Consider the following 25,024-nt stretch of genomic DNA (forward strand, 5'->3'; position numbering starts at 1 on the left):
ACATCATATATAGACATTGGCCCCATCCTGTCCCTACATGAGTTAAGTATAAATCCACGATTTGCCTACATCAGGGCATGCAATTTGGGAGAATTATTATCAGGATCAATAAAGAGAGCAACTTGTTTAAAGGGGGGGGAAGGAGGACATAACAAATGTAATAATTGTGTGTACTGTAGATATGCCTGGGTGATGAAGGAAATAGTTAATCCACATACTAAATTGGCATTTAAATTACGCTATAACACAGACTACAATACTCCCCAGTGATGGTGTCTGAGGATCTCAAGCTGATGAAATAATGCGACATGATGGTGCTCACTGCCGGAAAGATGCTAGGCTGCATAGAGAGGAGTATAACCAGCAGAAGAAAGGACATGTTGATGCCCCTGTACAAGTCATTGGTTAGGCCCTACTTGGAGTATTGTGTTCAATATTTGGAGGCAGTATCTTGCTAAGGATGTAAAAAGATTTGAAGCGGTTCTGAGAAAAATGATGAAAATGGTATGGGGTTTGCGTCACAAGGCACGGGAGGAGAGACTTGAGGACTTGAACATGTATATCCTGAAGTATGTTGGCTCGTTGGGTGGTCCCCTCCTTCCTACCCAGAATTCTGTAGTTCTTTTCAACCTGGAAAAAGATGCCAGCAGATCAATATAACATCAGAAAGATTTTATTGAAGATACCGTATGTGAACAAATTGCCTGACACAGGCTGTGTTTCGCCCACCAAGGGCTGCGTCAGGGGCTACAATAAACAAACAAATTAAATTATAATAAATAGAACATCAAATTTAAAATATAAAAACAACATACCACCATAGTTTCTCATATAAACATGAACAAATAGATAATGTATAAGGTATAAAATGATAATAAAATATTATACATACATGTATGTAAAATCTAAACATGAATAAATAAGTATGCGGTATACAAAGAACCACTTAATGCAAATAAATAAATAAAATCATCCCATCACAAAAATGCTTATATGTATTTAAAAAATGTATATATATATATATATATATATATATAAACATGCATACGATTACAAACATATATATAATCTAATATAATAAAACGCACCGTGAACGTTCTGAAGACAACGTTCTGAAGTCACTCAAACACTTCCTGAAGGGTTCGTGGATTCGTGGTGTGAAGCCACCCAGCCGTCTCTGCCCCGCCCTCGCGTCAAACATCATGACGTCGAGGGCGGGGGAAAAAAAACAGATCGCGAGGGCAGAAAAAAAAACAAACAAACTGATCGCACCCATGCACGGTGCGTTTTAGTATATTAGATTTACCTCCGTGGTGGCGGTTCTGGCAGCGCAGCGTCAGGGAAGGAGGCGGCGCTCCCGACGTCTCTAGCCTTCCCTTCGCTGTGTTCCGCCTTCTTCTGACGTCAAGGATGACGTCAGAAGAAGGCGGAACTAAGCAATGGGAAGGCTAGACAACGGGAGCGCCGCCTCCTTCCCTGACGCTGCGCTGCCGGAACCGCCACCACGGAGGTAAATTTAAAAAGAAAAACAAAAGAAAAGGGATGTTGGGGGGAGAGAAGAGGGTGGGCAGTAAAGTTGAACAATGGGAGCAGGAGGGCAGGGTAAAAACGACAGCATGGATGCGAAGGGGGGGCATGGATGCGAAGGGGGGGGGGGGAAGAAGAGGGCGGGCCAGGCTGGGACATGGGAGAGAGAGGAGCATGGATGCGAGGGGGGGTCATGGAAGGAAGAGAGGGGAATTGCAGGAAAAGGAAGAATGGAGGGGGCAGGGGACAGAGGAGCATGGATGGGCATGGATTGGGAGGGCAGCCCTCAGGGAGAGAGGGAAATTGCTGGAAAGGGATGAATGGAGGGGGCAGGGGACAGAGTAGCATGGATGGGCATGGATTGGGAGGGCAGGGCTCAGGGAGAGAGGGGAATTGCTGGATAGGGATGAATGGAGGGGGCAGGGGACAGAGGAGCATGGATGGGCATGGATTGGGAGAGCAGGGCTCAGGGAGAGAGGGGAATTGCTGGAAAGGGAAGAATGGAGGGGGCAGGGGACAGAGGAGCATGGATGGGCATGGATTGGGAGGGCAGGGCTCAGGGAGAGAGGGGAATTGCTGGATAGGGATGAATGGAGGGGACAGATGGGCATGGATGGATATGGATTGCAGGGCAGGGCTCAGGGAGAGAGGGGAATTGCTGGATAGGGATGGAGGGGCAGGTGACAGAGGAGCATGGATGGGCATGGATTGGGAGGGCAGGGCTCAGGGAGAGAGGGGAATTGCTGGATAGGGATGAATGGAGGGGACAGATGGGCATGGATGGATATGGATTGCAGGGCAGGGCTCAGGGAGAGAGGGGAATTGCTGGATAGGGATGGAGGGGCAGGTGACAGAGGAGCATGGATGGGCATGGATTGGGAGGGCAGGGCTCAGGGAGAGAGGGGAATTGCTCGAAAAGGATGAATGGAGGGGGCAGGGGACAGATGGGCATGGATTGGGAGGGCAGGGCTCACACTCTCTCATATACAATGTCTTTCTGACTCACACACTGTATCACATTCACTCTCTATGTGCCACACAGTCACTCACACACTCTTTTGGTCTCATACACAAACTCTCACAGAGAATCTGTGTCTCACACACACTCTCTCTCTCTCGCACACACACACACACTCTCTCCCACACTGTGTCTCACATACACACTTGCACACACTCTCATTCTCACACACACACTCTCTCACAAACACACTCACACCCAGACTCACTCTCTCTCTCACACACACACACACTCACACTTTCACTCTGTCTCTCACATACTCACTCTCACATACACTCTCCCAAACATACACACTCCGAGGAAAACCTTGCTAGCGCCCGTTTCATTTGTGTCAGAAACGGGCCTTTTTTACTAGTAAATAATAAATATCTATATAAGAACATATACATAAAAACAGCAAAGCAAGGGCACTGACAAATCTAAACATGAATAAATAAGTATGCGGTATACATAGAAAGAGCCACTTAATGCAAATAAATCAATCATCCCATTACAAAAACGCTTTTATGTATTTTAAAAAATGTATATATATAAATATGTATACGATTACCAACATATATATAATAAATAATATCTATATAAGAACATATAAAAACAGCAAAGCAAGGGCACTGATATAAAGAATTAGACCTTGAACATATATAAATATGTGAAAATATTGTGTAACATTAAATAATAAAAATGGAGTGGTGGACACATACCTAATTTGAAACCTTCTGAAAGGAGCAACTCTAAAAACAGAAAACCTAAAAATATGAATGCAATCAAACACTAAATATATCAAACCAGCAATAAAAGATCATAATAATGAAAAATTAAAAAATAAGAAGCAAAAACAAAAATAAATAGCAATATGAATAAGATTATGCAATAAAAGGTTACTCACTTGTGGTGTATAATAGCTTGGAAAAAAAACAGCTCATACAGCAGATGCCTAAAATGACTGTCCAAAAAATAAGGAATAAAAATTAAAAATGAAAATGAAGGCAGGCATCATACCTTCGCCAAATGAATAATGTATATAAAATTACTACTGTCCAGACTAACAGAATGTGGAGATGCACAATATACTGAATGTATGTGAGAAACATCTAATGGAATGATGTCATGGTTATAGTATATATTGCTGTGTCAGAAAAAATAGTGCTATGGTGTGTGTATGCTCGCTGCGTATTGTCAGAAAGAAACCTCTAAAACTATGTGCCAAAGGTGTCTAACAATAAAGGGTTATACTTGGTGATATCTGTTTAAAATCATTAAAAAAAACTATCCGAAGGACCTTATAAACATAAATAGTGTCTCAGTTATACTAGTGCTATTTCCCTCTCTGACAACAATTGCATGCAGCATTTAGTGGTGTTTTCCCCCCTCCCCCTTTACTTTTGGCGCGTTTTTATAACTATTATCGAAATACATCAGCATTTTCCTGTGCTTTGGAGACTTGTATTTTCAGGCACTGTTCATCTCTGTTTTTAAAGCAAATCACTACATGTCTTTTACTTTCGGTTTCGTTTTATGTCTATTTATGCATATTTTATTGCGCTCTATGTTTGGGTTTTTAAAATTCCCCTTCCTGCACATATATTCTCTTACTGTGAACGAGTAACAGTAATACTTTAGAGCGCTTATGGTGTTTTTTAAATGATTTTAAACATTTTCATTTTTAATTTTTATTCCTTATTTTTTGGACAGTCATTTTAGGCATCTGTTGTATGAGCTGGTTTTTTCCAATTTATTATAACTTTTTATTGCATAATCTTATTCATATTGCTATTTATTTTTATTTTTGTTTTTACTTCTTATTTTTTAATTTTTCATTATGATCTTTTATTATTGCTGGTTTGATATATTTAGTGTTTGATTGCATTCATATTTTTAGGTTTTCCGTTTTTAGAGTTGCTCCTTTCAGAAGGTTTCAAATTAGGTATGTGTCTACCACTCCATTTTTATTATTTAATATGTTACACAATATTCACATATTTATATAAGTTCAAGGTCTAATTCTTTATATCAGTGCCCTTGCTTTGCTGTTTTTATATGTTCTTATATAGATATTATTTATTATATATATGTTGGTAATCGTATACATGTTTATATATATACATTTTTTAAAATACATAAAAGCGTTTTTGTAATGGGATGATTGATTTATTTGTATTAAGTGGCTCTTTCTATGTATACCGCATACTTATTTATTCATGTTTAGATTTTACATACATGTATGTATAATATTTTATTATCATTTTATACCTTATACATTATCTATTTGTTCATGTTTATATGAGAAACTAGGGTGGTATGTTGTTTTTATATTTTAAATTTGATGTTCTATTTATTATAATTTAATTTGTTTGTTTATTGTAGCCCCTGACGCAGCCCTTGGGATTCCCAGTGATTGGGAAGCAAAACCAGTGCCGGGCAGGCTTCTACAGTCTATGCTCTGATCATAGTTGGACAGATTTGGATGGGCTAACATTCAACTAGAGACAGAGGAAATTCAACAAAATATCTGGATAACAGCTTATAACAAAATGTAGGAGCAAAAACACTGCAATAAAAGTACTTTTCCAGAAAAATGTTCAATAAAACACTCTTCCTTAGATGACAAACTGCATTTAAACTGGGTGGCAGTTGGTCTGATAGCACATGGTATTCTTACTGTACATGTGCAAAACCTTGCCCTAGAAAGCTCTCCAATGCATATGATGGGTATATCTAACTACCATCATTCTGGTTTTTATTACAAAAATCAGACTGGTTGATCAGGACTGAAGCACATCTGCATATCACTCTCTGTACTGAGGCCATCAGAGAATATGCTTTTAACACACAACTGGATCATTTTGGTCTCTATATGATGCTTGTAAATGGATACATTATTAAATGCAGCACTGATAAATTTAGCAGCATTACCAACTGAAGTAATGTTGTCTACCTCAACTTTCTTTTAAATTACACCACTAAAATCATTTTTAATTTCTCCAGTTTAAAAAGTAAAAAATTTAACACTGGTGAAAATGTGTTAAGATCCTTGGTAGAAAACGTTCTAGGACATTTGGAAAATTAGAGCACACTAGAGAAGATCAATTTCAGGCGTGATAAAAACTAAATATAGATAATGAAACATTTTTATTATAATAAAATCCCCTGACTGGTACAATGGCAACCAGAAAATACTTATTTTAGTAAATAGAAATGGTTATAAGGAACTTCAGGCTATAAAATCTCAATATATTTAGAAACCTGAAAAAAAATGTCCAACATCAATATCCTCTATATCAGTGATGGCAAACCTATGGCACGCGTGCCAGAGAGGGCACGCGCGCCGTTGCCTCAGCCAGTTCCAGCCCCCCCGCCCTCCGAGCACCAGGGCCCACCTCCGAAATTTGAAAGTCATACCTGGTGGGGGTTAATGCGGCGTCGGCAGCAGCAGCAGTAGTAGTGAAAAGCGTGCTGACTCGGCGCGTCTTCAGCCTTCCCTTCTGTCTCTCAAGCTCTGGTCCCGCCCTCATTTCCTGTTTCCGCAAGGGCGGGACCACAGAGCTTGAGAGACAGAAGGGAAGGCTGAAGGCGCGCCGAGTCAGCACGCTTTTCACTGCTGCTCCTGCCGCCGACGCCGCCTTAACCCCAACCAGGTATGACTTTTAAATTTCGGAGGGGGGCCCTGGTACTCGGAAGGAGGGAGAACAGGCTGCTCAGGAAAAGCTTATGTCTGGAACTGGGTGGAAGGGAGGGAGAGGGGAGGGGGGACCCTGGCCTTGGAACTGGGAGGGAGAGGGGACTCTGTGGAACTCACAGGAAGGGGGGATCCTGTTGAACTCAGGGGAAGGGGGAGAGGGATGAGGGGGAGAGTGAGGGGGGACGAGGGGGAGAGAAAGGGGGGAATGGCACTTTGCGATAAATAATTAGATTTTGGGTTGCTGTTTGGGCACTCGGTCTCTGAAAGGTTCGCCATCACTGCTCTATATCAATGATCTCCTGGCAGGAGTTGATGACATTGGACAGATGAGAGAATCACGCTCAACATTTTTGGACTCAACCATGGATACTAATTAACCAAAAATAAATAAATAAATAAATAAATAAATCAACCAGGACTCTTCAAGTAAGGTTGCTTACATGATATGAGAACAAAATGTCATTTCAAAAGAATCCAATCCAGAAAGCGAATAATTCAAATAGGAAAGATATAAACATTGGAACTCCTTTATACTGATCTTGCATGTATAATACTGGCTATACAAATGAATACAGTCTATTGTGTATAAAAGTAACAACAAAACTCAAGACGTTTGCAGCAACTTCATATTATTCATCTACTGCCCCTTCCTTCACTCTCTTCATACCTTCAGGTGATTCTTCCTGAACATAGGTTCCAGTCAGATACCGATGCACCAAAGCTGACTTGCCACTGGCTAAATTACCCACAATTCCCTAAACAAAACAAAAAAAAATCAATGTGGTACAGCAGAAACATTCTTAAGCATTAGTCCCCATCCAAAATAAGTCTCTGGGTACAAATCAACATCCATAAATAAAATATACATGATCACAGCTTCTCAGTCCCTCCCTGAAATAAAACTCTGCATTCTTCATTTAAAAAGCTATCAATCTATTTCATCTGTAACAGACCAACTCTCCTAATAATCCCCACTAAACAGCTGGACCTTCACCTTTTTCCTAAGGTTACTCTGGTCCAAGCCTTTGTTTGCTAAAAGCACAACTTGATTGATTTTACACATTTGATCAGTTTTCTTTCAAACATCAAAATTCTGCAAAAGAGGAACAGTCAAGCAAGACAGATTTAAGCAGCATCTTTTTTTGGAAACAGTTATAAAGTCAATATATTTCCATAGTTCTCTCCATGTAATAAGGAGAAGCACTGCTGGGTGGCTTTATTCATTGATACTTAAAAAGAGGATTTTCATATCCCTACTGTTGGTGATAGGCTAGGATCCCCAAAATGAGAAAACATTCCGGAGGAGTCAGAGCTTGAAGTCAGGCTGCTCCACATCAGAGGAAGGGAAGTCTACTTTTGATGGAGGAGGGGCCTGGATCAGGGTGTGAAATAATAACAGATTAGGGCTGAATCTCAAGTTAGACTAGTTAGCAAAGAGACCTGCAGCATGCACACACACTATAGTTTTTTGGCTGCATATGAAGGATTTATTTACATGAATGTTAAACTGGCTGAATTTTGGTGGGTACAACAAAAGTAATTTAGCTTGCATACTAAATTCATTGTGAGTTCTACTGAACAAGACATAATATATGTATAGCTTTTAATATGTATAGGTAACTCATCCAGGCAGTGCACACACCTCTAGCTCAGCTCCACCCCAGGGTTTTACTCCACTTTCAACCTGGGGTCTGGGGGAGGGGCACAAAAACAAAGCCAAAATATCTCTCTGCCACACACACAGCTCCACTGGCAGTCACAGGAGCTGGGCATAGGCTAGGGCCGGACTTACTCCAGTAGGTTGAGGGTACTCTTACTCTAGGCAATCTTTCGTTCTTTTGCACACCAATGAGTCAGCAGTCCCAGGTGAAGACACTAACTTGCTTTACTAACAGTAACTTGGAAAAACAGTTCATAAATTTGATAATTTGGTCGGTACAATTCAGGGTGATTTTTTCCTTCAGATGGTCTGCACACTGCCAACAGAATAGTCAATATCATCAAGGCATCTAGGGTTCTCAGTTCAATCCTACCTCAAATCTCTTCTATTTACTAAACCAGAAACAGTACTTGTTAATTCTCCTCTTGATTTAAATTCAGTCCATAATTGTCTCCACACACAACTGTTGTAGTTTCTCTAATTACTACTCAGTTCCTTTTTTCACTCCATGACAGGAGAGTTGTGCGAGGTAACCATCCACACTATATCCCCTTTAGTCTTTGATCACTCCTCCATGGTTTCTTCCATCCCGGAACAGGGTCCATTCACTCATGCAATACAAGTCTCACCAAAACTGAGGCATGCCTGCTCCCACTTCTCCCACCTGAGGCAGTTATCCTACTTTGATCCCAAATCAGGAACATCTCCGCAGGCACCTTCTGCCTTGTGCAGAGGCTTCCGAACACTACACTTGCAAACTTCTCCTGCCTTGGTACTCGGGACTCCCTCCTCGGTGCTATGAGTCTTGGCAGGGGCGGACTGACCATTTGGGCAACCAGGCATTGACCAAGGGCCCAGAGGCTCTGCCTGGTTGCCTGCTGCCGCTGCACATTACAGTCTAATGGCCTCTGTGGGGACAGGAAAGAATCTCACTCTTTTGCACACTGCTGCTATTCTGCCTGGCAGCACCAGCATGTTTTAAAAATGGCTACCAAGACTTGCAAAACTGCCATGGTAAGTCTCGGCAGTCATTTGGAAAACACGGCAGCACTGGGCATAGTAGCGATAGCGGACAGGAAAGAGTTGGGTTCTTTCCTGCCCCCTCCCCACAAGAAGCCACTAGATCACCAGGGCCCTTCAAGGTAGGACCGGGAAGGGCCCATTTACTTAGGGTGTGTGGGAGGGGAGGTGGCTGTGTAGCGGTGGGGCAGCAGGCAGTGGCCGGGGGGGGGGGGGGGGGAGAGTCCAATTACCTTTACTGCCCGGGGGCCCCAACCACTGTTAATCTGTCCCTGGATCTCGGCAGAGGTGGGCTACCAAAGACCAGACTTTTCTCCACACAGTCCCTTTCATTAGTTTTCATGTCCTGTCCCCTCCCTCCCTCCCTCCCCCAAGGCCTGGGCTTCGTTCTGATTTCTCTATCACGCTGTCAATAGCAGCTCAGTGACCACCCTGAAAAGCTCTCATCCCACCCTTCAGGCATGGCTATTTTCAAAGGGAGGGAAGTCACATATATAAAACACATAGCACTGCTATGTTGTGGAATGTGGGAAACGGAATAGACCTGCGCGGCCCAATTTAAGTAAATATGAACAGGACAATAGCATATTGAAATATGGGACTCTTCTTTCTCCAATATATGCATGTTTATACATACAATTACAGGTGGAGCACCATAAGTACGCGGTTGTTGGGAGGCAATATTATTTAACTGCTTATATATGGAGCGCTTATAACCAAAACAATAAAATAGTGTCAAAGACCAAGTGTGAAAACCTTTAGGTACAGACAATATACATTATTTCCACAAAAATCATTTACAAAATAAGAGTCAATTCTGCATCAAACTATATTTGCAAAACAAAAGTACTGTAAAGTTGAGTATTATAAAAATCTGAGGTCTAAACTAAATAGGCCATTGCTTTTTTTTTTTTAATCAGTAACCTTTAGCTGTTTTAAGTTTGCAATTTGTTTTTTTTTTTCCCTCTCAAAATCTGTCATTCCCCTACGGTGCACAATTTCTAAAGGTTCTGCCCCATATCCTATATAATAAAACGCACCTCCAACATTCTGAAGCTGACTGCATGGCTGAGGCATTCCTGCTCTCTGTATCCATCTCCTGAATTGACATCACATACTTCCGGGTTCGTCACAAGCAGAAGTGACCAACCAAACGAGGTTTCTCGGCTTCAGAATGTTGGAGGTGCATTCTATTAAATAGGATTGATCAGTTCCTTGAAGCATAGCCAGAGCTCAGCGTCCTGCACAGTAACGCTTAGACACCGGGGGGGGGGGGGGGGGGGGGGGGGGCCTGACACCAGGGGGGGGAGGTATCTCTGTCACACACACACACTCTCTCTCTCTCTCACAGTCAATGTCTTTCTCTCTCTCACACGCTATGTCTCACACTGTCTCACATTCACTCTCTATGTGTCACACAGTCACTCACACTCTCTTGGTCTCATACACTCAGTCTCACAGAGAATCTGTGTCTCACACACACTCTCTTGGTCTCATACACTCAGTCTCACAGAGAATCTGTGTCTCACACACACTCTCTTGGTCTCATACACTCAGTCTCACAGAGAATCTGTGTCTCACACACACTCTCTTGGTCTCATACACTCAGTCTCACAGAGAATCTGTGTCTCACACACACTATCTGTATGAAACACACTCTCTCTCTCACACACTGTCTCTCACATACGCACTTGCACACACACTCATTCTCACACACACACTCTCTCACACACACACACTCGCACATTCACTCTCTCTCACACACACAGTCATTCTCACATACACTCTCTCAAACATACACACTCCGAGAAAAACCTTGCTAGCGCTCATTTCATGTGTGTCAGAAACGGGCCTTTTTTACTAGTTTCCCCATAAATCTGATAAGTTTATCAAGATCAGTAATTGCTTCAGCAGGCGAAATTGTCACAGTTGGATCATCTTCATCTCTCACCCTCGTTCTCTTGGATATCATGCTGCGGTTGAACAGCCTTTATAATGTCCTCCTCTGACAAATTCCGTATTAGGATCATTATTTTCGTCCCATTCTAACCAGTCACTAATCATTTCTATATCAAAGTCTTAAGATATTGTAGATATAAGCAGCATTTTATTAGTTTGTCTGGTTAAACGTATTGATGATATCTGTTTTAGTGAAACCTATAAGTCAGATTCGCTACCAGAGTCACTGGAAGAATTGATTTTAGCAAAGTGCAGCTTGATGATCCATATGAATTAAAATTATTAACCTTTAATATTTCCAGGATTTCATAAACAAAACAGTGTTTGAACAATTACTCTCTCATGTTGAACACCAGTCTATCCTCCATCCACAACAGTTGGGTTTTAGAACAATCCACAGCACCAAATCAGTTGTAGCATTAACCAGCGTGTTACATTCCCATCTTGATTCTGGCTCTGTCATGTTCTAGCTCTATCATGTTACTGTTTTTTCAGTCTATCCACTGCTTTTAATCTCATTGATTATTCACTTCTCCTTTCACAGTTGCAATCTTTGGGGTATTTCTGGTACTGTCCTGGCTTGGTTCTCTTCATATCCTTCTGATAGATCTTTTTCTGTTAAAACTCGTGAAGCTGGTTCTTCCTCTTACCTCCTTCCATGTGGGGGTCCCCTGGGTTCCCTACTATCACCATTGCTAACATTTTCCCTTGACCCTTTAGCCACAATAATCCATGACTGGCATCCACTTTTTCATTATACACAGACACAATTATTCTAATTTTTCCTAACTCCCTAGTTTCCATCTCTTCAAGTGTCTTTCTCTTCTTTCTCAATGGATGCTAGATAACAAGCATGTTCTAAAACCCATCAAAAACAGCAGCATGTTGGATTTCTAGAATGCTACTCCCCCATTCTATATTCCTCCAATTTTTGGTGCTCCCATTCCTACTGTCTGTTTCCCATCTTTCTTTTGTCGATCAGATTTCCCAAGTACTTAAGCGAGGTCTTTCTGCACTGCGTCATCTTTATTCAATTCTGAATTTCTTGGAGTTCCAATCGATTCATACTCTTATTCATGCCACTGTTATCTAACAGGTCGATTACTGTGTTATCGCTCATTCTCAAGTTTGTCGATTACAGACTTTACAAAACTCCTGTGCCTGGTTTCTTTGCAGAGCAAAAATTTGATCAAGTCTCACCCCTTCTGATTCGTCTTTACTGGGTTCTCTGTTGAATTTTGGATCTGCTTCAAGATTCTATCTGGCTCATAAAGCTCTTCACTTGGGATTACCGCTTTATCTTCCCTTGCTAATCCTTCTTTATACCCCCCACTTGTGCCCTTCATTCTCTTAAATCCAATCATCTTGTTCTGCCTGCCATCAGACATGCTCGCCATGAGTCCACTCGAAAAGCAGCCTTCTACTTTGTGGCCCCTAAGATGTGGAATGTGCTCTCCTTCCCGATATTCATTCCGAGAGTCAGCTGAGCAGGCAGAGAGTCAGGCAAGCGGGAGCGGTTCCTTCCATTACCGCAGGCCAGTAGACTCTGCATGGAAATGTTGAATTCTGCGCAAATTCTGCACTCTGTAGTCACACAGAATACTGGCAGGAGTAGTAAATATTTCTCATTAAAGATGTTTGAGAACAAACACATTTTGGTTAGTGTCAGAATTGGCCCAGTTATTTGAAAATATTCTTTTTTAACACAAACATATTTCAAAATTGAGGTCTGTTACTGTGCCCTCTTCCATTCAGCATTTTCCTTCTCTCCATCATTTTCCACCCCCTTTCCATTCAGCATCCATCTTTCCATATCTCTGTCCTGTAAATAATGAGCACGACTGGGCACTCAAACAGAGCGAAAGGACACTTTGAAACAGGGCAAAAAGGCTGAAAAGTATGTGAACCAGAGACCCCTGATCTGATAAGACATTCCTAAGTGCAAGCTGGAGTGGGAGAGGTGCAATTATGGATAGACAGAAGAATGTGAGTTTAGCAAGGGAAAATAGATGATGAGAACAGAGAACAGAATGATCTCTGAGGAAGATAAGTGCTGAATTAATGTGAAGCATTACTTAACACAAAAGGTATAAAAACAGCTATAACCGAGCAGTACATTGGAAGAGACAGTCACAGACAGTGCTGCTTTCCCATATGAGAAAATACCAATCTGTATCTGTACCTTGGTAAGTAATTAAAGAATTGCTTTTCTCAGACGTGTGGCCTTCCTAGTCTTTTATCTAAATCGCGGGTGGCTGGTGAGTACTAATTTGGGGAGGTGGTAAAAAGACTAGTAATTAAAAAAGTCCCCCTTCCCGCTAATCTGCTTTGTAAGTGCAATAGCTGGCTTCTCTGTGCATCCTTTTATTGCTGCTCATAGTTTCTCTGTGCTCAAAAATTTTTTTTGTTTGTTTGTTCTTGATAGGGCTTCCTCAGTGTGATCACTCATCGACATGAAGTCAGTCCTCTTGAAGTCTAGGACCTTTGTACTAGCACACAGTTCGTTTCTGAATTTAATATTAAACCACCGCACAAAGTGATAACTAAACCATATATTTTTAAGGTGCACACAACCTTGAGTAGTCAGAAGATATAGATCACCAAAGGTGCAACAATAGGACGTGTGTGTGTTGGGGATTTTCTTTTTTTTTTTTTTTTTGGGGGGGGGGGGGGGGGGGAAGAGGACACATCAAAATATCTCCTTGATATAATCAACAAGACGCTGACAAAATTAGATATAGGTATCCTATATAATAATTCTCACCTCCAACGTTCTGTCTTGCCTGTGACCGTGGCTTCCTCGGAGTTGGTCTGCTAGGTTCCGTAGATCAGACTGACGTCATTCGCCGCACTATGACATGATCCCGGGTGAGAAAAAAAAACCACACAGCTGATCCAACCCCACAAACAGCAAAAAGCTCGAGACAAGCAACCAGTGGATTAAAAAAAAAAAAAAAACTCGCTGAACGTGTCACACCCCTTCCAAGGCCGTCACCACCGCCGATACCAACCAGCCTCCCAGGCCGCAGCACTACGGGTGGGTAGTCCAGGCACGAAGACAACAGTAACAGCAGCGGGAGACAACAGTTGTGGGAGCGTGAGGAGCGGCAGCAGCACCACAGCAAAACCGGAAGTGGTGAGCTGGCTCGCGGTGCCAGCTGAAAAGAAAGAAAGGCAGCAGGGAGCATTTGGAAGAGGGGAGGGAGGGGACGACCGTGATACTCGGAGCTCCAAAGACGCAGCCTAAATGGCTGCGGGGCGGGCACTCCGATCATGAAGACAACAGTAGCAGCGGCGGGAGAGAACATTTGCGGCTCACGCCGCTGCCGAAGGACCTCCGGGAGGATAATGTGGAGCGCGAGGAGCGGTGTCGATGGCAGGAATGGAAGAGTGCAAAGAGAGAGAGAGAGAGAGAGAGAAAGATGTATTTCTCCATTCCCCTCAGTACTGACGGCAGATTTCCCATTATCTCTGTGACTTTACTGACAAACAGAACTGGACATTACCTTAGAATGAGTAAAGATGTCACTGAGCCACAGAAAATCCTTCAGATCTAAAAACATTCTTTTCCTTTAAATCTACACTACTCTCAGGCTATATATTTAAATCTTTTTTTATTGAACCAGAGTTCAACTTTGAACAAGTACATTACTTCGCAAGGTACATTTACAGAGTATCTGTAGTTCAACTAGAATAAAATACAATACAAGAATGCAAGCATGTACATGTATACATTTCTACAATTCCCCCCCCCCCCCCTCCTCCACCCTCTCCCCCTTTGTTGCCAGTTACGGAGAAGGGAACCTCCCCATTCAGGCTAGGCTGTTCACATATTTAGCAGGTGGCTACGGGTCCTAGAGGGTAAAGTGTCCAAAAAAGGGCCCCATCTGGTACAATAATCTTTATACACCTGGGAGTCGTTCTCCCTTAGCATCCCCCTCTCAGCTTTCAAAAGATGTACCATCTGCATTCTCCATTTCTGGAGATATGGGCCAGTTGTAGAGAGCCAGTCCGTCAAGATAGTCTTTTTAGCGATTAACGTGGCCCGTTTCACAAAATTCACATATCCTTTTCGCCTGGGGAGTTGGAGGCTGGGCTTGCCAAATAGGAGGAGTGAGGTGCAGATCCAGCTCGTCGACCACATCCGAGAAATCTGTCGTAACAAAGTTGCCCAAAACCTTGTCACCCCTGGGAAGTCCAAAACATATGCCCCAAAGTTGTGCCCTCTCCTTTACATTTTGGGCATGCACCATCTGAAGTAGCGCCCATGTGGCATGCCCGGTGCGGGGATATATAGAGTCTGAATGCAAATCGATATTGTAACTCAGTGATCCAAAAATGGAGATACTTTATAGGCTGCTAGTACATCTCTTTAAATAAGCTTGGGGATATTTCCACTGAAAGGTCCCTTTCCCATTCTCCAGCATATCTTTTGTAGTCCGGTTCTGAAATGGTGTCCTTAATGTATTGTAAATGGTATCTCAGGGGAACTTTTTGTTGGGAGCCTAGAGAGAAAGCCAAGGGTAGCTCCCTCTTGCACATCTTCAGTTAGAGCCTTCCACGGTAGGGTTTTAACATAGTGGAGCAGCTGCCAATAATGAAAATAATCTCCAGAAGCGAGAAGACTGAGTTTCTGCAGTTTTGTAAATGAGTAGAGTTTTCCATCTCGGATTAAGATCTGTTGTAAATACACCGTGCCTCGGTCTTTCCATTTGTTAAAGATCTTATATAGCTGTCTGGAGGGAATTTGTGATTCCCGCATATCGGCAACATCGGGGTCACTCTAGGGAAGAAACTGTGTGTTCTACATATCCAGTTCCAGGCTTTTTGCGCCGGCAGCAAAATATTAGAAATGCTTAGTACTGGCGAAACCTCCCCTCTGATCCCGTGGAGTGAACTGCTAAAATGATATGGTTCAAACAGCCGTAGCTCTATATTTGTTGCTGAAAAGTCCGTGGATTGTCGGAACCAGTCGTTAATGTGTCTCATTGTACTTGCAACCGTTATATGCCTCACACTGAACAAGCCCAGCCCTCCATATTCCCTTGGGATATACATCGTTTCCAGGGGCAGTCTCGGTTTCCTCCCCCGCCACAAGAACTTTTGCAGCACCACATTCTGGCATCTCTCATCTTTATTGGACAGATATATTGGCAGAGTTTGGAATGTGTACAACCAACACAGAATAATCATCATGTTATAGAGCACTATACGCCCAAGAAGGAAGATGGGAAATACCTGCCACTGACTTAGTTTCCTTGTCGTGTCAGTCAATAGTTTCTGCACATTAGACTCATATAGCCTACTCAGGTCTCGGGGGATTTGCACACCTAGATATTTAATCTCTGCCCCTGCTTGCTGCAATGAGTAATCCTCAGGACTAGCACCAACATCTAGGTGATGCAGCCTCATGATTTGGGACTTTTCTAAATTAACTTTAAACCCTGATATGGCACAAAAGAGATCTATCTCTTCCAACAAGGCCGGTAGTGAAGATCCTGGGGAGGTGGATATTATCAGTAGGTCATCGGCAAAGACCAAGGTCTTCACCCTCTCACCTCCCACCTCAACCCCTGCGATCCCCCCCCCCCTCCTCCCTTCTGCAAACATCTTATCAATGGCTCAATTGAAAGAAAAAGAGAAGAGGGGATAGGGGGCATCCCTGTCTTGTGCCTCTTGCTATTGAAAATTGCTGCGTTCGGGTTCCATTAATGAGAACCGCAGCTTGAGGGTTCGAATGTAGCGAGCAGATAGCTTCGTACACCCATCCCTGGATTCCAATATGCCTTAGCACTGCAAACATGTAGTCCCAGCTCACTTTATCAAATGCTTTCTCAGCGTTGACCCCTGAGTGACGGTTGCGGACAAACCCCACTTGTTCTGGTCATATGAGTCTTGGTAGTAGCCCCTGGATTCTGCAACAATTTTGCTAGGATTTTAACATCTACATTAATTAAAGATATTGGTCTATAGGAGCCAGCTTGGTCCTCCGGTCTCCCAGATTTATGAAGTAAGGTGATTAATGCTTCATTCGCATAAAGGGGAAACTGGCCTTGTTCTACCACCTCCTCAAAATAAGAGTGTAGCAGCCCTACAATAGATAGGCTCAGGATTTTATAGAACTCACTTGTGAAGCCATCTGGTCCTGGAGCAGAGTGAGTGGGCAGGGATTTAATTATTTCTTGTAGTTCTTTCCCTGTTATGGGCTTATTAAGCTCATCTACCTCCAACTCCGTTATCTCGGTCATTCCAGCTTTCCTTAAGTAACTCTCTACTGCCTTCAGGGAAGGGGGAGCTTGTGACTTGTACATCTCACTATAAAACTGCTGAAATATTGCTGCTACCTCCTCTCTTCCATTTTGGATCGTCCTTGCTCAGTCCCTTACCGCTACGATCGCTCTTGATCCACCCCAAGACTTGACCACCCTCGCAAGCATTGCTCCCGCCTTATTTCCATATCTCTGCAAGTTATACAGGTATAAACACTAGAGCTTTAGAAGCCCTTTCATGGAGCAGCGAGTTTAATGATATTTGCATTGTGTGCATTTGCTCCCGCGTGTATTTAGACGGGGCAGCCATGTATCTACGCCTTGCTTTCTTGACCTTTTCTTCCAGGTTAAGGATCGCCCCAGTTATTCGGCGATTTTTGCTGTATACACAATTACTGCTCCCCTGAGGACAGCCTTGGCAGCCTGCCAAAATAAAGTTGGTTGCTCCTTATGTTCTTTATTATGTCGCTCATACTCATCCCAACTATTAGGTATCGTTTAAAGTCAGGGGCTGAAGCTAAATTTGATGGGAAGCGCCATCCCGCCCCTCCCCCTCTAGAGTCTTGGTCCTCCAGTTCCAACCAAACCATAGAGTGGTCTGTTATCTCCTCGGGTCCTATCTCCACTGCTCCTACACAGGGAAACACTCTACGGTCCACCAGGATGTAATCGATGCGTGACAGCATCCCGTGAGCCCGCGAGAGATGGGTATAGTCATGCTCCCCCGGGTGCAAGGCGCGCCACACATCGATCACATTTAGAGTCTGCGCCAGCTGGGAGAGGGCCCTAGACCCCGACCCTCCTCTAATTGCCCGCCTAGGAGTGGAGCAGTCCATTACAAGGTCAGCCACTAAATTAAAGTCACCCAACACCATAAGTGGTAAAGAGTTATGTTGAAGGCATTTTTGAGTTATATGGTCATAAAAAGATCTATCATAAAGGTTTGGGCCATATACTGCTACCACCAGGTACTCAATATGCTTTAACCATAAGTGAACAATCACAAATCGCCCATGGGGGTCCTCCTCTATTAATTTCGTCTTAGCCACCAGTCCTTTCCAAACTAGGATTGCTACCCCACTACGCCTGCCCTCCGCCGATGCCCCGTGCACTTCCCCCACCCAGGATCTTTTCAACTTTTGATGTTCCTCTGCAGTTAGCCTGGTCTCTTGGAGACAGACCACATCAGCCTTGTGTCTCTTTAGTGCCTGCAAAATCTTGGCCCTTTTGATGGGTGATGTTATGCTACCTACATTCCACGTTATAAACCTAACCCGGGTCCTCCCTCCCATTAAAGCAAATGATTACCGCATAGAGCTGTAATTCATGATAGGAGAGGATCCCCAGTGCCCAACTCCACTGAAGTCCCCCAATTTTGCTAGCAGTTACATCTTGGCTTAATCCCCTTCTCTTGTCCCCTATTAAACCACCCTCCCTCCTCCCTATCTTCCCCCGCCCCCCTCTCCCCCCAACAGCCCCATTTAACCTAGCGTTCTCCTTTCGCAACATCTACTAGGAGAACAAGGATCTAGCAATGGCAGGGGACTCCCCTCCCCCTTCTTACTGACCCTTCCTTATAATGTCTATGTGACCACAACAGTCTTTAACCATGTGAACTTACAATCTCAAACTTTCTCGCATTCCATAAAGGTTGCACCGTTGCCAAATTGCCTGGGTTATTCACCCTGGAACGTCATCTCAAGCCTGGCAGATTCACTCCATCTGGTATCATAGATTTCTCCACTTAGCTGGCGCTTGGGTTTTCAGCTCTGTCCAAGAGGTGCTGGTGGCTCGCCCTGTAGCCAAGCTTGGGCTTCTTCCGGGATTTAGTAGGTCTTCCATCCGCCCTCTGCCAAAACTTTTAAGTGGGCTGGGTATAGCAGCATAAACCTTTGGTTTCTCCTGGCCAGCTGCTTGCAGATTGGGCCAAAAGCCCTACTGCATTCTTGTAGGGCAACAAAATAGTCCTGAAAAATCTTGACTCTCGATCCACCAAACGTTAGTGTCCCACTTTGCCCGAGCGCCCCTCAGGATTTCCTCCTTATGTAAAAAGTTGTGTACTTTAATGATGACTGCTCGGGGCCGGTTTCCAGCATTAGGCTTCCTTCCCAGCCTATGTGCTCTTTCTAGGCATAAAGGGCCTGCGCTATCTGAAAGCGAGAATTCTAATTTGAGCCAGTGTTCAAGTTGAGTGGGCAGAGAGCGGTCTGATACCGATTCTGGAATGCCTATAAGGCGGAGATTTGACCTCCGAGAGCGGTTTTCGAGATCATCTATATATTGCGCTTGCGATTTAAAAGCTAATTGAAGATCTTTTATAAGCGCGTCCTTGCCTGCTGCCGAGTCCTCCAAGTCAGACACCCGCACTTCTAGCTCGCCTGTCCTCCGTGTCGTCTCTCCCAACAGCGTCTCGACACCTGCCAGCTGTTCAGATAGCTTATTCAGCTGAGGGTCTAACGCGGATTTCACCGCTTCCGATATTTGTTGCAGTTGGAGGTGGTGGAACTTCGGCGGGGACTACGGTGTGGGGCTCGGTGCCATCTTGGATTCGCCAGGCCCGCGCTGTTTCTCCGCTTCTTTCTTCACCACTCTGCCTGGCATTGTTCTAGTTTCTCGTAGCACAAAGTGGTCCATCAGCAGCTACACGAACGTATCATGAGTTCAGGTCAGATTCGCTCTTGTTTTGTACTCGTTTTTTCTACTTGAAGGAAGAGGAGCCCTGGAGAGAAAGAAAACGTGACTTCCTCCCTCAAACCATCACGTGATCCCCCCCCTACTCTTGGGCCATAACACTGGTTTAGCAAGTAGGCGTTATAAGGATGAGCTTTATTATATGCATGTGACGGGAGTATTCAGTTTAGGAGAACATGGTTCAAAAACTCTTACGCCTTCGTTTTCAGAACTATTTCTTTTTTTTTTTATGAAGACTCCAGTCACAGCAACCTTTTTATATGGAGAGGGAGGGGTGGAAGGAAGGGCTGGTGGTGACCCTGGAATGATGACCCACACACTCTCATTCTCATACATACACACTCTCTCTCACAGACAGACTCGCACCCAGTCTCACTCTCTCTGTCGCACACACACACATTCACTCTCTCTCTCACACAGTCACTCTCACACACACTCTCTCAAACATACACACTCCAAGGAGAACCTTGCTAGCGCCCGTTTCATTTGTGTCAGAAACGGGCCTTTTTTTTCCTAGTATAATATAAAAAATCAATATCCACAGATAGACAGACACAAAATCAAACATGTCAACTCAAAAGACAAAAGCAAACTTTTTTCAATAACATTACTGTTCGTTCTAGAGCATGCTGTTATTTTCTGTGTGTGTTTTTTTTTTTGCTGCCAGTGCCTTTTTAAGAAGTTGTGTTGCATATATATGGTGGTGAAGAGTTTTAAATACACCATACAGCCCTTGATGAAGCCCTCTGTGTGGGCAAAACATGGCCTGTGTCGGGCATCGTTCTGGTTTGTGTTTTATAAATAAACTAGTAAAAAAGGCCCGTTTCTGACACAAATGAAACGGGCGCTAGCAAGGTTTTCCTCGGAGTGTGTATGTTTGGGAGAGTGTATGTGAGAGTGACTGTTTGAGAGTCGGAGTGAAAGTGTGATTGTGTGAGAGAGAGCGTGAGTCTGGGTGTGAGTGTGTTTGTGAGAGAGTGTGTGTGTGAGAATGAGAGTGTGTGCAAGTGTGTATGTGAGACACAGTGTGAGTGAGAGTGTGTGTGTGTGGGCGAGAGAGAGAGTGTGTGTGAGACACAGATTCTCTGTTTGAGTGAGTGTATGAGACCAAGCGAGTGTGTGAGTGACTGTGTGGCACATAGAGAGTGAATGTGATACAGTGTGAGACAGAGTGTGTGAGAGTGAGAAAGACATTGTATATGAGAGAGAGAGTGTGAGCCGTGCCCTCCCAATCCATGGCCATCTGTCCCCTGCCCCCTCCATTCATCCTTTTCCAGCAATTCCCCTCTGTCCCTGAGCCCTGACCTCCCAATCCATGGCCATCCATGTTTGTCTGTCACCTGCCCCCTCCATTCATCCCTATCCAGCATTTCCCCTCTCTGCTTGAGGCCTGCCCTGCAATCCATATCCATCCATGCCCATCTGTCCCCTCCATTCATCCCTATGCAGCAATTCCCCTCTCCCTGAGTCCTGCCCTTCCAATCCATGCCCATCCATGCTCCTCTGTCACCTGGCCCCTCCATTTTTCCCTATCCAGCATTTCCCCTCTCTGCCTGAGGCCTGCTCTGCAATCCATATCCATCCATGCCCATCTGTCCCCTCCATTCATCCCTATCCAGCAATTCCCCTCTCCCTGAGTCCTGCCCTTCCAATCCATGCCCATCCATGCTCCTCTGTCACCTGGCCCCTCCATTTTTCCCTATCCAGCATTTCCCCTCTCTGCCTGAGGCCTGCTCTGTAATCCATATCCATCCATGCCCATCTGTCCCCTCCATTCATCCCTATCCAGCAATTCCCCTCTCCCTGAGTCCTGCCCTTCCAATCCATGCCCATCCATGCTCCTCTGTCACCTGGCCCCTCCATGTTTCCCTATCCAGCATTTCCCCTCTCTGCCTGAGGCCTGCTCTGTAATCCATATCCATCCATGCCCATCTGTCCCCTCCATTCATCCCTATCCAGCAATTCCCCTCTCCCTGAGTCCTGCCCTTCCAATCCATGCCCATCCATGCTCATCTGTCACCTGGCCCCTCCATTTTTCCCTATCCAGCATTTCCCCTCTCTGCCTGAGGCCTGCTCTGTAATCCATGCTCCTCTGTCCCCTGCCGCCTCCATTCATCCTTTTCCAGCAAGTCCCCTCTCGCCCTTCCATGACCCCCCCCCCTCGCATCCATGCTACGCTCTCTCCCATGTCCCAGCCTGGCCGCCCTCTTCTTTCCCCCCCCCCCTTCGCATCCATGCCTCGCATCCATGCCCCCCCCTCGCATCCATGCCCCCCCCTTCGCATCCATGCCTCGCATCCATGCCCCCCCCCCTCGCATCCATGCCCCCCCACCCCTTCGCATCCATGCCCCCTCCTTCGCATCCATGCCTCACATCCATGCCTCCCTTTTTTTTTTTTTTAAATTCTTTTTAACTTTACCTCCGTGGCGGTTCGTGCAGCGAAGCGTCAGGGAAGGAGGCGGCGCTCCCGACGTCTAGCTTTCCCTTCGCTGTGTTCCGCCTTGTTTTGAAGGCGGAACACAGCGAAGGGAAGGCTAGACGTCGGGAGCGCCGCCTCCTTCCCTGACGTTTCGCTTCCGGATTTGTTTGTTTTGTCGCGAGGGCGGGGCAGAGACGGCTGGCTGGCTGGCTTGAAGGGAGGCTTCACACCACGAATCCCCGAACCCTTCAGCCTCAGCCTGGGAGTGACGTCAGATGGCTTCAAGGCTTCAGGCTTCAAGGCTTCAAGGCTTCAGACTTCCGGCTTCAAGCTTCCGGCTTCACAGAACGTTGTCCTGAGAACTTAGGCTTCCGGCTTCAAGCTTCCGGCTTCACAGAACGTTGTCTTCAGAACGTTCACGGTGCGTTTTATTATATTAGACTAGTAAATAAGGCCCGTTTCTGACACAAATGAAGCGGGCGCTAGCAAGGTTTTTCTCGGAGTGTGTATGTTTGAGAGAGTGTGTGTGAGAGTGACTGTGTGAGAGAGAGTGAATGTGCGAGTGTGTGTGTGTGACAGAGTGTGTGTGAGTCTGGGTGTGAATGTGACTGTGAGAGAGAGAGTGTGTGTGTGTGAGAATGAGAGTGTGTGCGAGTGCGTATGTGAGACACAGTGACTGTGAGAGAGAGTGTGTTTCACACAGATACACTGTGTGTGAGAGTGTGTGTGAGAAAGTGAGAGAGTATGTGTGAGAAAGTGAGAGAGTATGTGTGTGATACACAGACTGTCTGTGAGACCGAGAGTGTATGCAACCGAGAGTGTGTGAGTAACTGTGTGACACATAGAGAGTGAATGTGATACAGTGTGAGACATAGTGTGAGAGACTGTGTGAGAGTGAGAGAGAGAAAGACAGTGTGTGTGAGAGTGTGTGTGTGACAGATACGCCTCCCCCTCCCTCTGTGGTCTCAGGACCCCCTTCCCCACCTCTGGTCTCAGGATGCCCTCCCCTGTGGTCTCAGGATCCCCTCCCCCCCTCTCAGGTCTGAGGACCCCCTCCCCCCCCCCTGTTGTCTCAGGACCCCCTGCCTCTCCACCCCTCCGTGTGGTTGGCAGCAACGTGCGAGTGTGTGTGTGTGACAGAGTGAGAGTGGGTGCGAGTGTGTCTGTGAGAGAGAGAGTGTGTGTGATTGTCCTCTCTCCCCTGCCCCCCTCCAGCCACCCAGCGATTCTCCTGTCTCCCCTGGCCCCCCTTGAGCCATGCAGCAATTCTCCTCTGTCCCCCTTCAGCCACCCAGCGATTGTGCTCTCTCCCCTGCCTCCCTCCAGCCACCCTGCGATTCTCCTGTATCCCCTGCCCCCCCTCAAGTCATGCAGTGATTTCCCCTCTCTCCCCTGCCTCCCCTTCAGCCACCCAGCCATTATGCTCTCTCCCCTGCCCCCCCCCTTCAGCCACCCAGCAATTATGCTCTCTCCCCTGCCTCCCCTTCAGCCACCCAGCAATTATGCTCTCTCCCCTGCCCCCCCTCCAGCCACCCAGCGATTGTCCTGTGTCCCCTGCCCCCCCTCCAGCCACCCTGAGGTTCTCCTCTGTCCCCTGCCCCCCCAGCCACCCAGCAATTGTACTGTGCCCCCAGATTAACTCCGTCGAAGCGGCGGCGTTATTGAAAGCCCTGGCCGTCCACGGAGTCAGCTTCAGAACGTTGATGTGAGTTCGTTCCCTCAGTCCTGGCTTCTGATTACCCGCCCTTGATCACGTTTTGACGCGAGGGCAGGGCAGAGAGAGATGTGACACACTTACGAACATTACGAACCCTTCACTGAAGCCGCGAAGAGGGCAAGGACATATAGAATTTATTAAAAATTGTGAAGAGTTTATTTAGGATAGGAGACAGACGGTGTTAAAAGCTCTGAAGCTCTGTCTGCTGTAGACCTGGCAGATTATTTTGAACATTAACAACAAACAGTACTCCTGTTCTATATAAATTACAAAAACTTTATTAGTGAAAACTAGTGCATTAAAAGAATTACCAAACAGTATCCCTGCAACTCACTCACACTGCCATCCACACCAGACTTATACCCTGATCACATATGTAAATCCCATAAAGAACATTGAACATAAACCCTAAATTGCAGTTTCTTCAGTCTCTGTGTATCATCAGAGCACAATCTCAATAAAGATCAGTCAGTGAGCCCTAAAAAAACGCAAGGGCACACAAAACCCAGTTCTTAATAATTGTAGCAGATATTGAATATTGCTGATCTTTGTATCCAATAAGTTCTCAAGTGCAGTGGCGTAGCCAAGGGTGGGCAGAGATCCCCAAGACCCACCAGTCGAAAACTCCCAACAACTGTCTCTCCTGCATACCTTGTAAATAACAGATCTTTGTCTGTAGCAAGCAGCGACTCATACATACTGCTCGCACCGGCCCCACAGTCTTCCCGCTGATGCATTCCCACCTATGCGGAAACAGGAAGTTGCATCAGAGGGAAAGCTGTGGGGCCAACATGAGCAGTGTGTATTAGTTGCTGCTCACTGCCAGTGAAAATCTGCTATTTAAGTGGGTATGCGAGGGAGGGGGGATGTTTGAGAGACCATATGGCATGCAGGCGAGAGTGGGAGAGACCAAATCACTTGTGGGACAAGGCAGAGTTCTTCTGCCCACTCATCTTGGGCCCAGGCCCACCCACAGTTGGGTGTCTGGCTACGTCCCTGCTCAAGTGAAGAAAGAAAAAAAACTCCACTGCAATATAAAGCCACTGTTCTTATCCCTGTGATAAA

At 45.2% G+C, this 25,024-nt stretch overlaps 1 protein-coding gene across 1 annotated transcript in view; it reads right to left on the minus strand.

Moving 5' to 3' along the window:
• AGAP1 (ArfGAP with GTPase domain, ankyrin repeat and PH domain 1) overlaps positions 1 to 25,024 on the minus strand; it is a 2,358,592-nt gene that overhangs the window by 2,055,232 nt on the left and 278,336 nt on the right. Inside the window, exon 3 of the mRNA XM_030210552.1 lies at positions 6,892 to 6,979. Coding sequence (XP_030066412.1) covers positions 6,892 to 6,979 — 88 coding nt within the window. The remainder of the gene's footprint in view (positions 1 to 6,891; positions 6,980 to 25,024) is intronic.

The sequence above is a fragment of the Microcaecilia unicolor genome, chromosome 7 (assembly GCF_901765095.1).
Source record: "Microcaecilia unicolor chromosome 7, aMicUni1.1, whole genome shotgun sequence".
Lineage (NCBI taxonomy): Eukaryota > Metazoa > Chordata > Amphibia > Gymnophiona > Siphonopidae > Microcaecilia > Microcaecilia unicolor.